At 40.7% G+C, this 13,677-nt stretch overlaps 1 protein-coding gene across 4 annotated transcripts in view; it reads left to right on the plus strand.

Annotated features, from left to right (window-relative positions):
- The window catches only part of ANOS1 (anosmin 1), a 190,975-nt gene that overhangs the window by 21,586 nt on the left and 155,712 nt on the right, over positions 1-13,677 (plus strand). For 3 of the 4 annotated variants that reach the window (XM_054008140.1, XM_054008166.1, XM_054008149.1), the window contains exon 2: positions 12,974-13,021. The exons of the other annotated variant lie outside the window; for it this stretch is intronic. In XM_054008140.1, the coding sequence (XP_053864115.1) occupies positions 12,974-13,021 (48 nt within the window). The remainder of the gene's footprint in view (positions 1-12,973; positions 13,022-13,677) is intronic. 4 annotated transcript variants of the gene reach the window in all.

Here is a 13,677-nt window from a genome sequence, read left to right on the forward strand (position 1 = left end):
ATGGACAATTAGATATCCCCACTGATGGGCTAAGGACTGGATGTCATGATACTGTCATGGCTTTCAGCACTTGCAGGTGAAAACAAAGTTCCTTAAACAAGAGAAAGGACAGGCGGCCTTCCTCTTGAGAAGAAAGTCCCTTAGCCAGGTCTGTTCCTTCTGACTTGAGATGGAGGAAGCTGAGATTAGTCAAGATGAGATGCAATGCTGGCAGGTTCAGGGATGAGCTGGGGGGAAGATGATACTTTTTTTCCCTCCAAAGTCTTTTTTTAGGAACCCCAAAAAGGAGTAAGAGCGGGTGGCATATTGTATCCTTATTATTTTGCCCACCAATTAAATACATTTCTGTAAGGCCAAACTTGGCATAGGTAACTTTGCTTCCACATCTTCTTGCTTACTAAGTATGATCTCATTACAGTCCTTGAAAGTTATATGAGTAAGCCATTTTTTTGTGTGGACTAATCTAGTTATGCTGTCTAGTTTTCTTGCACCTGTTCATAACATTCATTTATTGAGAACAACTTCACCTGTTTTCCATGAACATAAGAACATAAGAATATAAGAGCAGCCATACTGGGTCAGACCAAGGGTCGAACTAGCCCAGTATCCTGTCTTCCAACAGTGGACAATGCCAGGTGCCCCACAGGTAATGAACAGAACAGGTAATCATCAAGTGATCCATTCCCTCTTGCTCATTCCCAGCTTCTGTCAAACGGAGGCTAGGGACACCATTCCAGCCCATCCTGGCTAATAGCTATTGATTGACCTACTCTCCATGAACTTACCTAGTTCTTTTTTAAACCCTGTTATAGTCTTGTCCTTCACAACATCCTCTGGCAAAGAGTTCCACAGGTTGATTGTGCGTTGTGTGAAGAAATACTACCTTTTGTTTGTTTTAAAAATGCTGCCGATGATTTTTATTTGGTGACCCCTAGTTCTTCTGTTATAAGAAGGAGTAAATATCACTTCCTTATTTATTTCCTCTACACCAGTCATGATTTTATAGACCTCAATCATATCCCCCCTTTGTTGTCCCTTTTCCAAAATGAACAGTCCCAGTCTTATTAATCTCTCCTCATATGGAAGCCATTCCATACCCATAATAATTTTTGTTGCCCTTTTCTGAACCCTTTCCAATTCCAATATATCTTTTTTGAGATAGGGTGACCACATCTGCACACAGTATTCAAGATGTGGGCATACCATGGATTTAGAGGCAATATTATCTTATTATCTATCCCTTTCTTAATGATTCCCAACATTCTGTTACCTTTTTTGACTGCTGCTTCACATTGAGTAGATGTTTTCAGAGAACTATCCACAATGACTCCAAGATCTCATTCTTGAGTGGTAACAGTTAATTTAGACCCCATCATTTTATATGTATAGTTGGGATTATGTTTTCCAATTTGCATTACTTTGCATTTATCAACATTAAATTTCATCTGCCATTTTGTTGCCCAGTTACCCAGTTTTGAGAGAACCTTTTGTAGCTCTTCGCAGTCTGAGTAGTTTTATATCATCTGCAAATTTTGCCACCTCACTGTTCCAGATCATTTATGAATATGTTGAATAGGATTGGTCCCAGTACAGACCCCTGAGGGATACCACTATTTACCTCTCTCCTTTCTGAAAACTGACCATTTATACCTTTTGTTTCCTATCTTTTAACCAGTTATCAGTCCATGAGAGGACCTTCCCTCTTATCCCATGACAGCTTACTTTGCTTAAGAGCCTTTGGTGAGGGACCTTGTCAAAGGCTTTATGAAAATCTAAATACACTATATCCACTGGATCCCCCTTGTCCACATGCTTGTTTGTGGCCCTCAACGAATTCTAATAGATTGGCGAGCCTTCTTCAACCTTCTATTCATATTTTCTTGACAACTTCTTAATCACATAATTTCTCTGCAATGGCCTTATCTTTAAGTTCTTCTTTAGCATCTCAATCATCCAGTGGCCGCACTGAATGTTTAGGAGGCTCCCTACTTCTGATGTACATGGTTAATTCTCAGCAGGCAAAAAGTCACAGGCTATTGTGACCTTTAATTAACTTTTGCATCATTTCACAGTTGAACTTAGAGTACACTTTGTAGGCCCAATTGTCACAACAATGTCCATACAAATACAACAAGAAACAATATATTAATTAATGACATGCAAAATGAATTCCTTCAATGCATCATCCTCACATCATCCTCCACAGTTCAAGGCCAGAATAAATAGATGAACTATGAACCAATAGAATAAGCTATGTCATGAAGAAAAAATCAAAGCTGTTTTTGTTGGGCCAACAGAGAGAGTGAATTCCATAGTTGAGGCAGGGCCATTCTCTGAAAATGACCTGCAACCTAGCACCTAGAGTTTGAATCAAGGGACAGAGTGTTAGAAGAAATTATTCCAGATGGTCTTATCTTCCACAGTGGTAGACTGGGGGAGTAGTTGCCTCTAAGATAGCCAGGAACTACCATTCAGGACTTTTAAATCAAGATCAACACTTCAAATTTAATCCAGAAGTGAAATAGGAACCAGTTTATGATTATTACTATAACATAAAAAGAAGAACAGGAGTACTTGTGGCACCTTAGAGACTAACAAATTTATTAGAGCATAAGCTTTCGTGGACTACAGCCCACTTCTTCGTTATGCATCCGAAGAAGTGGGCTGTAGTCCACGAAAGCTTATGCTCTAATAAATTTGTTAGTCTCTAAGGTGCCACAAGTACTCCTGTTCTTCTTTTTGCGGATACAGACTAACACGGCTGTTACTCTGAAACTTACTATAACATGTTCATCCAGATGCAGAAACATCCCAAAATTGTAAACCGCATCAACAAATGTAAATCCTGCAATATGGGGGTGGATGTCAACCCTTCATGCCTTAAAGATGCTTGCCCATACCTATCGGCATACATCTTGTCAGGATGAAGCCTCAGCCAAATAATTTTCATCCAAGCCTCTCTCAGTGCCAAACATGAAGAAAGCACACAGACCACACTTTCCAGGTCCAGTGAAAATGATAGATAAATTTAAAAGTCATCAACATAGTGATAGTTCTGCAACCCAACACACCTCATTATCTGTCTTACCAGCCGCATACTTGCAGGAAGATTGATAAAATGGGATAAAACGGGGAATAACACATGACTGGTGTTAGTCATATTGCTTAATACGATACTGGAAGGTGTTCAAATGCTACAGTGATGAGCATGGTATAAGAATCTGAATAGAATAGAATGGGACGAAGGGTCTTGGGCAGATAAGAAGTTGCCTAACAGCAATACCTGGAACCTTCCAAAGATGGAGCCATTGTAGCATTATATAATGCTACAGGATTGGATGATTTAAGGAAAAAGTACTGGTCTGTGGTATCAAGCACTGCTTAGCAAGAGCTACAATATGTTGGAAAAAGGGAATTTGAGTTTATTTGAATTTTCTGCATTTGAGCATAAGTTATATATATATATATATATTGTGTGTGTTAGGAAGTTTGGCTTGAGACCATAGAAAGAATATATAATACAGTTGCAGACTTGAGAGCTGGTTCAAAGAATTCCATATCCAATTCTGCATTTTTCAAAAGCCATTAAAATGCTATGGATCATGCAGAGGTCTAAACTGAAAGGTGGGTTTGAGATCTAAAACATTAAAAAGTTTCCAACAATTGGAGCACTAATGAGCTTGTTTATATTTTACTTCCTTTACCTGATGCCAAAAACATTTGAAACATGACTTGTCAGTAAATGATTCCTCTGCATACCAGTTATACCACTGATGACCGGGGATGTGTCAGTGTCAAATATTTCAGTCTTGTCCTGAAGGGATAGATATTTTCTTTTTATAGTACATCCTATCCTCACTTACCAGTTGTTAGACTGTCCTCTGAGCCACTGATACATGAAAGGCTTTCTGATTTCTAGAAAGCTTTATCAGAAAGTGATAGAGAGAAATACTAACTTAATTCTTCCTCTGATTTCTGCCACTGAAAATCATTATTATAGAGGGATTTGGTAGCTCCCCGGTATTTCAAGCTTGCGTAATAGTTACTATTCTGTTCCGCTGTTTTAACATTTAACACTTTCACATTTTAGGTTGATTCTTTTTTCCAGAATTGGCCTCTGGTTTTATTTCCAGGATAGATGATTTGTTTTCTTGTACGGTTTCAGCAAAATGTTTCAGCTGTATTGGCGTGAGAAGAGCAGGAAAAGGAGAAAAGAAACACCTTTCTAATGATCAGAAAATGATGTGACCTTTTAAAAACAGCTAAGGCAATAAAATGTGGGGTAGGGAGAAAGAGTGTAACAACTGAAATTTGTCCTGGAAAAAGCCCTCAGTGAGGAAAAGTGTCTTTAAGTGTTCTGATGAGAATTGGTTTGGAATTGACTAAGTCTTTGAGCCTTTGAAAATAGCACTTCACGCACAATACAGTTCTTGGTTTACTCTCAGAACTTTTTCAAATATTCAGAGTGAAGATGGGGCTGTGCTGCAGGTTTACACTCAATTATTTGGTTCCTGAATTACCACAAATTGGTTAGGACTCATTTCCAAACATTTCTGGGAAACTGGTAGACCTGGTAGATGGGATGCTTCTCATCTTCATCCTGTGTCCTGAATGAGGCAGGGTTCCTGTGGAAAAGAAAGCCTGTGATCATATAATTAAAGCAGGCATTGTAATACATATGCAAAAGAGAGCCATATTAAAGTTACATGGGCTACTTTAATATTGGCATTTCCCAACTTTTGAGAGCTTTTTTCCCCCAACTTTAATAATATTCTCTTAGCATAGTGTTTGTTTATGGAAGTTTATATGTGTATGCATATAGTTCCCTTAATTCATTTCTATATTTAACACAATAGAACATCAGACTCTTTTCACAGCAACCTGAGAGACAAGTGAAGCACCCTGTAGTAGTGAGTAATGTTCTGTATATGCTAGTTAAACAGAGTCCATGAAAGTCATTTATATGGCCACCATATAGTACATTGTATTTAGCATGCTAATTGATGAAGTATAATGAAATAGACCAAAGGTGAAAACTTGCTGAGTTTTACAGAGGCTTGGAATTAAATTACAACACTAATAGCTAGGTTGTGCCAATAGGCTCAGTCCTGCAATCAGTAACATGGCCAACCCAAACACGTGATAATAGAACCTTTCTGCTATACAACACTATCATGTGCTCTTACATTCCATATATTTTATAGATAAACTATTTTAGAAATGTTTCAAAATATTCAATCACCACTGTTTCTTGTATCCTTAGCTTTGCAAGGGCACGAGGTATTGGAACCTGAAACCTGTCATTGATCCAGGAATGAATACTGCCCAAGCTGAGCCTCAGGCCATTGTAATTTTCAGAGGAAAATGTCACAGTCTGGAGGAATGATGGAAAATTTCTCTTGCATGTTGATATATATAGGACAGCACATCCCTCGTCCCGCGCTGCTTCCCGCAGCCCCCATTGGCCTGGAGCAGTGAACCGCGGCCAGTGGGAGCCGCAATCCGCCAAACCTGCAGACGCGGCAGGTAAACAAACTGGCCTGGCCCGCCAGGGGGCTTACCTTGGCGAGCTGCATGCCAAACGTTGCCGATCCCTGTGTTAGACGCTACTCAGCTGTTTGGAGTATAGGAAGTAGTTCTGGGAGAGATGGATTAGTGGGCAAAGCGCAGGAGAGTGCAGTACATGATAAATACATTTTATTCCAAGTATCTTTGCAATGGACCACGAAATCCATAATTAATGATATTATGTATATTATATATTGAAGTTGTCCAATCAAAGATTAATATATATTATCATGTTTTCCTTTACAAAATCAAATGAATTTGCAATATAAGTTGCACACAAATGTGAACTATTTGTTCAGAAATCTATGTATTTCATTTTGCTTTGAAGGATCATACAGTATACAGAGTTCTCCTACTCAAAGCAATAGATGCACTCCAAATATATATTCCAAAATACGGAGTACCATTTTGGATTTCTTCCCAGGGAACCTCAGCCCCAAGTTGCCTGCAATAGACGAACAATTAATCCCCCTTTTTTATTTACTTAAATGATGCTAGAAGAAATGCAGGGAAAGAAGGCTGTGATGATTTTATTTTACAAACCTCATTCCTGTTTGCCTAAATATCAGTCACAATCATTCCTATTGCCTTACACAGATAATACCTAAAACTAATGCTCATTATTATTTGCCCTCTCACGTTACAACTTACCAGGTCACTGAACCCTGATAATTAAATTTGTTATTTCTTTTACTTATTAGACCAAATTTCAATAGGCCAAATACAGAACCTTTACTCCATAGTTAAACAGTTGTCATTTGAGGCAAAACTCACAGTAAAAAGAACAACCTATGTAGAAAAGAGAAAAATCTCTGGGTATCAATCTGTGGAGTTTCCTAGCACTTCTGGGTGTTTCTCTGCCCTCCCCATGGCAGACGCCAGGGGACCAGCCCCCCAAACCAGCGTATCCCTGGGATCTGAGCGTATCTTAGATAGCCCTGTACTCTCATCGTATGCAAGCCTTGTGCCTCCATGCTGGCTCTTCCAAATGCTGCCCTGAGAATTACCCTCAAGAGGGACAAGCAAGTAGAAGCTAACACTGTGTATATCCCTGCGTTCAGTTAGGAGAGAAGCCCAGGTTGTTCACCCACTCCCTCCTTGCCATCTCCAAATGTGCAATGCTGGATCCTACCCCCTCCCTTTCTCTCCAGTCAAGTAGTTCCTGCAGGATTGGCGTCTGTAGGGGAGGCATACCACAGAGGCAAAACTCTCCACCTCGGCAGTGACAAACTCCCTTCCATATGTATGTGGAAGGGAACATGGGGCCCTAAGCAGGACTCCAGGATCTGGCCTTGTGGGTTTGGGTTTATTACATGACTTATTTAATTCAAAGTCAGCTCTTGTCATCATTTGTTTCATCCATGTCATTGTATCAACTGAAAAGATTAAGTGATTTTCACTTTCAAAGAGGAAAGTGTTCATGAATCGTCAACAACATGCAGCTCCTCATTGATTTTCAGCTTAGTAGTAAGTACAATCATGTTTTACTGTATTTTGCCCCACTTAACTTAAAAACCTACTCGATTGCCCCCACATGACCTGTCCAAGAACATTTTGTGAAAATGGGAGTTTGATATGGATCAGTAGTTAGCAAATTTGTTAGGCTATGTCTACACAGCAATAAAACATTCATGGCTGGTCCATGTCAACTGATGTGGGCTTATAAGGCTGCAAAATTATGGTGTAGATGTTCAGGCTCGGGCTGGAGCCTAAACTCTGGGATCCTGTGAGGGAGGAGGCTCTACTCACAGCCTGAACATGTACACTGCAATTTTTCAGCCTCATAGCTCAAGTCCAGCGAGCCTGAGTCAGCTGACACAGGCCAGCCCAGGGTGTTTAATTGCTGTGAAGACATTCCCTTAGTGTCAAGAGAGAGTTTCTTGAACAGATGTCTTGCAGAAGCTTCTTTAATCTGGCATCCTGTGGTTCTCCACAAAAAACACTGAAAACCTCAATAAAAGGCAGGTCCACTAGTTTGCTTACTGATCATCAGTGGCCAGGAAGGACGTGTGTCCTTAGTGGAGAAACTAGACACTGTACAGGCAAGGACATGCCCTTACACTGGGTTGGAGAAGGATAAAGAGCTCTTCTGGGCTTGTGTTGCACTAACAAGGCACACCTGCAATGGTAAAAGAGAGGGTAAACAACAGACAGTGGGACCTGGAGGGGCCTAGGGAGCCCTGCCCTTCCCCACAAATGGTGGAGAATGTGGGCAAACTATGCCTGCTACAAAGGGTTTTTTAAAAAAAGCCTTAGAGAGGATACAGTCCAGCTGCTGTGCTCAAGATGGAATCAGAGTGGTGGTATAAGTGGGTGGCAGAGACACCACGAGATATTAACCGCCCAAGGGACTAATTTCACTTCCCAACTGATGAAGGAATTATTCTTCCTTCTAAAGGTCAAGTCCCTGAAAACCTTGGAATACCAACCACAGATTGACGGTTTAGTAGAGCAGTTTAATAACACCCTGAAAGGAAAGTTAAAATGCTTTGTCAATGACAACCCTAAGCAGTTGGACTGGCTACTTCCACTAGTCCTTTTTGCCATTGGGGAGATCCCACAAACCTCTACAGGGCTCTTCTTATTTGAGTTGCTGTATGTCTGCCAACTGTGAGGCATTTTGGACTTGCTACGAGAAAGGTGGGAAGAGCAAGATGTTAGTGCCTTACGTATGACCCAATATATCTGAATTAAGGGAGAAAATTAGAAACATAGGGATGTTCACCAGGGAGAATTTGAGGAAGGCAGCAACCCTAAAAAGATCCACTGGGATGGGAAGTTCAAGGAAGTGTTCAGGGAACTGAAAACATGGCTATGCCAGGCAACCGGGCTCTTCAAGCCTGATTTTTCCTGGAAATTCATACTACATACAGATGCTTTGAATATCAGTCTCAGCACTGTTCTCTCACAGGACTTTGGAGGAGAAGAACACCCAGTCCTATACCTAAGTAGGAAGCTATTCCCTAGATAAGTCATACTCATTTATTGAAAAGGAGGCATTAACGATCAAATGGGAGGTAGATGCCTTCAGGTTTTACCTGTTGTGTAGCCACTTTTCCCTAATCACTGATCTGAATCCACCCGTTCGCTGGATTCAGACCATGAGGGACAAGAACCCTCTTTTAATGAGATAGTATCTTGCATTACAACCTTATAGTTTCTGAGTAGAATACCAGACCACACTAATGCTGATTTCTTGTCACAAGAGATCGGGGATGGAGTCAACCGCCCCTTCCCTGTGAACGGCCATCCCATCATGAGGGGAGGGGTATGTGAAGGGACACGCCCTCACACTGGGCAGGGGGAGGCTAATGAGCTATTCTGAGCCTGTGATGTGCTAATAAGGTGCATGTGCAAGGTTTGTTGAACCTGGAGGAGGAGGAGCCTAAAAGGGGAAACTTACCACAGGCCTGTATTAAACACACAGATAGCTAACTCCTTCCCTATGCAATTTGAATCCCAGTTTCTGCAAATTAGAGAAAGTTAAACGGATGTGGAGAATGCTATTCCCTGTTCAAATGGATTTATTTCCATATTCCTGAAGATGGATTGCCTGTCATTTTTGGTTAGGTAAAAAGGAATCCCCAAGACCCTATAAGAAATTCTCATTAATGTATTTATGCTGTGTATATAGATATACATGCAAACACCATAAACAGTTAATTAGTAAGTGAGTGAGTGGTGGGAGAGTGTTATATCAGTTAGGAGAAAGTGCTGTTTCACAGCATATAATGTTTAGGCTGCAGAGATTGCTGACAGGTTAATGAAAAATGTTGGGAATAAGATGCCTGTATGAGCTGCATTTGTAGTGTTGTAAACTCATGCCATCCCCTTAATGTTTGCCTTAGCAGCAGCTATTGGTCTGTCTACTCAGTAGCTCTGTTTCATGCAGGTGACAGGTTGTCATATGAAGGACTTATTTCTACACTTCTCTCTTCATTTATGGGGCTTTCATTTTTGACAGAAGAAGCTTTTGAAGAATAGGAGTTTCAATCAAAAGTGAATCAAAGATTGCAGAAAGGAACAGACTTTCAAAAATGATAATAGGGACATAGGGATTGTCATAACAGATCAGACAAGTGGTTCATTTAGCCCAGCCTCTTATCTCTAGCAGTGTCAGGTATCAGATACTTCAAAAGAAGGTTCAAGAAACCTCATAATGGAAAATTATGGAATAAGATGCCAATGAGGGAAGTTATTTTTGTCATGGCTTGCCTCCATACCTGGCAGTTTCCAGTTGCTTTGGAGGCATATTGTGATAATACTTATTAAAAGTACTTTCCTGTTCCAGGCCATGGATATAAACAAGGTTCTTGAACCTTTCAGGGCTTTGCATGCTTACAAGTCCTCTGATCCGGCAAGGTGCTAAGAACTTTCTGTACACTGCTGGATTCCCTCTGTTTCCATTTACTATGGAGTGGAAGGCACAGAACCCCTGTGCTTTGCATCTCGCAGGATCATGCCCAATGATGTTACTGGCTGGGCAACTCGATAGTGCAGTGTGCATGCACAGCTGTCAGAAGCAAAGCATCTAAATACCTTTGTCAGTTTCTTTATAAATATTTGTTTTTCATGTTTTCATCAAAAGCTTGAATTATGTACTTGTAATATTTCCAAGGCAAATGGCTTTGTCATCTTTCACTTTCTAATCACTTGCATTTGAATTTTTGGTTCATTTGTTTTAAAATTCAGAAGGAAATTTTCAAAGGCAATCTGGTCTTAAGTTTACAGGTCAAGTACACTTCTTGAATGTAAATGCTATTTGTATTAGTCATTTGCAAAGGGAAAGGAATCAGGGTTTAGAATGTTAGTTTCCATATTGTTCAAGTAAAGCACTGAAAATTTGCTCTTTCACCTTATAAAATACAGTATAACGTTCAGTGCATATTAGTTTGTATGCAGCTGACTCTGCTAAGTGATGGTTTTATGTGGCTCTGAACTTAGAATTTTTTTTTAATTGAACACATACTAGTTTACAGTAGGAAAATGCAAATATTTGTAGCTGTAAAACATTAAAAAGAAGGAAAGCCATCCATCTGGATATTTGTTGAGGTATTGTTCCAAGTACCAGATATAATTAAAAAACAAGAATGCTTTTTTTGTTTCAGTAGAAGGGGCTGCCTGACTAGGAAATAAAACAATAAATTGCTACTAATCTGTTATTGCAATCATTGCTTTTTCTATTACTTTTTTACGTGAAGAAGTAAGAAAATGAAAGTAGCATGTAAAATATTGCTTTAACATTTCCACTGGCTAGATTTGAAAAGGGAATCAATACATTCTAGAGCGACACTGAGGATAATACTAAAGCATTCCCACTTGTGTGTGTTCTTTATAGAGATCCTAAAGTTTTATTTCAACTATTTATATCTTTTTAAGGGGTTGTGCATGACTTCTGTTTTTATATTTATATTTAATTATTCTTGTGTCTATAAACATTGTAGCTAGTAAAATTCTAAAATAATCACAGCTAAATATGAGATTGTATATATGAAGCAGTGGTTTTATAGTAGATAATTGTGAAGATGAAAAGGCAAATGCACATAAAATATTGAAATCAAATTATATGAATCAAGAACCTTTTAAGACTGCTACTAAAATGAGCTTTGGATAAGTGGAGTACCAGTTGCTCATCTTTATATATATCATCTTCTTAGATATTCTAGCAAATAGCTGTGATGCTAAAAACATCTATTCTGCCATATAAAAATAAACAAAACTAAAATTCATTACTGGAACTAAGTGGAATTTCCTGACCTACAGATGCAGGTCCTCTCTTCTACCATATTCATCTCCAACAACCATGTACATAATTTTAATTGCATTAATTGAGCTTGTAAAGTAGAAGTGTAATTCTTGTTAATTCAGTGTTTTAAATATCTGTCCCTGTACTTCATAATGGGCTGATCCAAAGCCCGTAGAAATCAATGGACACACTTAACGTGACTTCAGTGGGCTTTGGATCAGGTCCAATATGCAGGTACAAATTCAGAAAGGGTATGTACTGCGTCCTACCACCATCCTCTCTCTATTTTGATCACAGAAATGTGGAAATCAATGTTTATAATTCAAGTCCTAGCCAAGCAAAACGCTTAAGCATGTGCTTAGCTTTAAACATGCAAGTTGTCCTGTTGATGTCTGAGACTATTCATGTGTTTAAAGTTAACCATGTGTTTTAAATGCTTTTGCTATATCAAGGCCTTCGTGTCTGCTTTAAGGGGAAAAAATGGACAAAATGATTTTCTTTCCTGTGCTTTTATCCACAGACCCCACTATACAGAGTAGGTGAAAAATAATAGATGAGATTTTGGAATTTTAGGTAAACTTGCACCCCAGGGGGAGGAAGGACGATAGTGGTTTTAATCCACCTTTGCATCTTATTAATCCTGAGCTACTTTGGGGGCCGTAGAGACCCTTGTTGTAACTTAGATGCCCTAAGAGCTTGTCAGAGTTACACCAGCCTCCCCCGTCAGCTGGAGCACTGCCTAGAATCTCCACAGTGCTGCCTGATGTACTCTGTCACATTCCTCCTGTTCTCAGTTCTGCCCCTCAGCATCAGTACAATCAGTGCTGGGTGGGGGGATCCTCAGAAGGCAGCCTTATGGCTGGGTTCCTCTGTGCCTATTCATAGATTCATAGATTCATAGATTCTAGGACTGGAAGGGACCTCGAGAGGTCATCGAGTCCAGTCCCCTGCCCGCATGGCAGGACCAAATACTGCCTAGACCATCCCTAATAGACATTTATCTAACCTACTCTTAAATATCTCCAGAGACGGAGATTCCACAACCTCCCTAGGCAATTTGTTCCAGTGTTTAACCACCCTGACAGTTAGGAACTTTTTCCTAATGTCCAATCTAGACCTCCCTTGCTGCAGTTTAAACCCATTGTTTCTGGTTCTATCCTTAGAGGCTAAGGTGAACAAGTTCTCTCCCTCCTCCTTATGACACCCTTTTATATACCTGAAAACTGCTATCATGTCCCCTCTCAGTCTTCTCTTTTCCAAACTAAACAAACCCAATTCTTTCAGCCTTCCTTCATAGGTCATGTTCTCAAGACCTTTAATCATTCTTGTTGCTCTTCTTTGGACCCTTTCCAGTTTCTCCACATCTTTTTTAAATGCTGGGGGAACTCTCTCCCACTTGTAACCGGGGCTTTTAAGGGACCTTTATGCCATGCTAGGCCTTTTACCCAATGTAAAGGGGCCAAGGCAGGGATGAGGACCACACTCAATAACAACTAAACAATTGTCAGGATTGTTACTGATACTGGGCTTGTGTTGTAACATCAGTTTCCAAACAGAATTAGAAGAGACGTTCAGCCTAAAAACTGATGGCATGATCTGGGCAATTTTTAATGACATATTTAATATTAATATATATATATATTTTTTTTTCTTTTGCAGAACAATGGCTCCCTTGTTTGGTGCCAGAATCATAAACAGTGTTCAAAGGTACGTGCTTCTTTAACTACCCAGGAGCTTTCACTCTGGTTTTTGGAAATTAAACTTGTCCTTTGACTTTAAGAAACTTGTCTTCCGAAGGAGCTGATAAAGATTTTTTCTGAAAAACGCTCGCTATGATAAAACATAGTCCTGTGATCTTTATAGTCAGGTAAAGCACCCAGAGAGCCATATCCTCTGCTGGTGGAAATGGGAATAGGCCTATAGCAGAGGTGGGCAAACTACGGCCCGTGGGCCACATCTGGCCCGCGGGACCCTCCTGCCTGGCCTCTGAGCTCCTGGCCCAGGAGGCTAGCCCCCGGCCCCTCCCCTGCTGTTCCCCCTCCTCCGCAGCCTCAGCTCAGCTCACTGCGCCACCAGCCACCGGTGTTCCAGGCAGTACAGTAAGAGGGCAGGAGAGTTTGGGGTGGTGATCAGGAGGCGGGGGTGTGGATAGGGGTTGGGGCGGTCAGAGGGCGGGAAACAGGTGGGTTGAATGGGGGTAGAGGTCCTGGGGGGGCAGTCAGGAAGGAGGGGGGGTTGGATGGGGTGCCGGGGGGCAGTTAGGGGAGGAGGGCCTGGGGGCGGTCAGGGGACAGAGAGCAGAGGGTGGTGGATGGGGCAGGAGTCCTGGGGGGGCCCTCAGGGGACAGGGAATGGGGGGGGGG

This window comes from Malaclemys terrapin, chromosome 1 (assembly GCF_027887155.1).
Source record: "Malaclemys terrapin pileata isolate rMalTer1 chromosome 1, rMalTer1.hap1, whole genome shotgun sequence".
NCBI lineage: Eukaryota > Metazoa > Chordata > Testudines > Emydidae > Malaclemys > Malaclemys terrapin.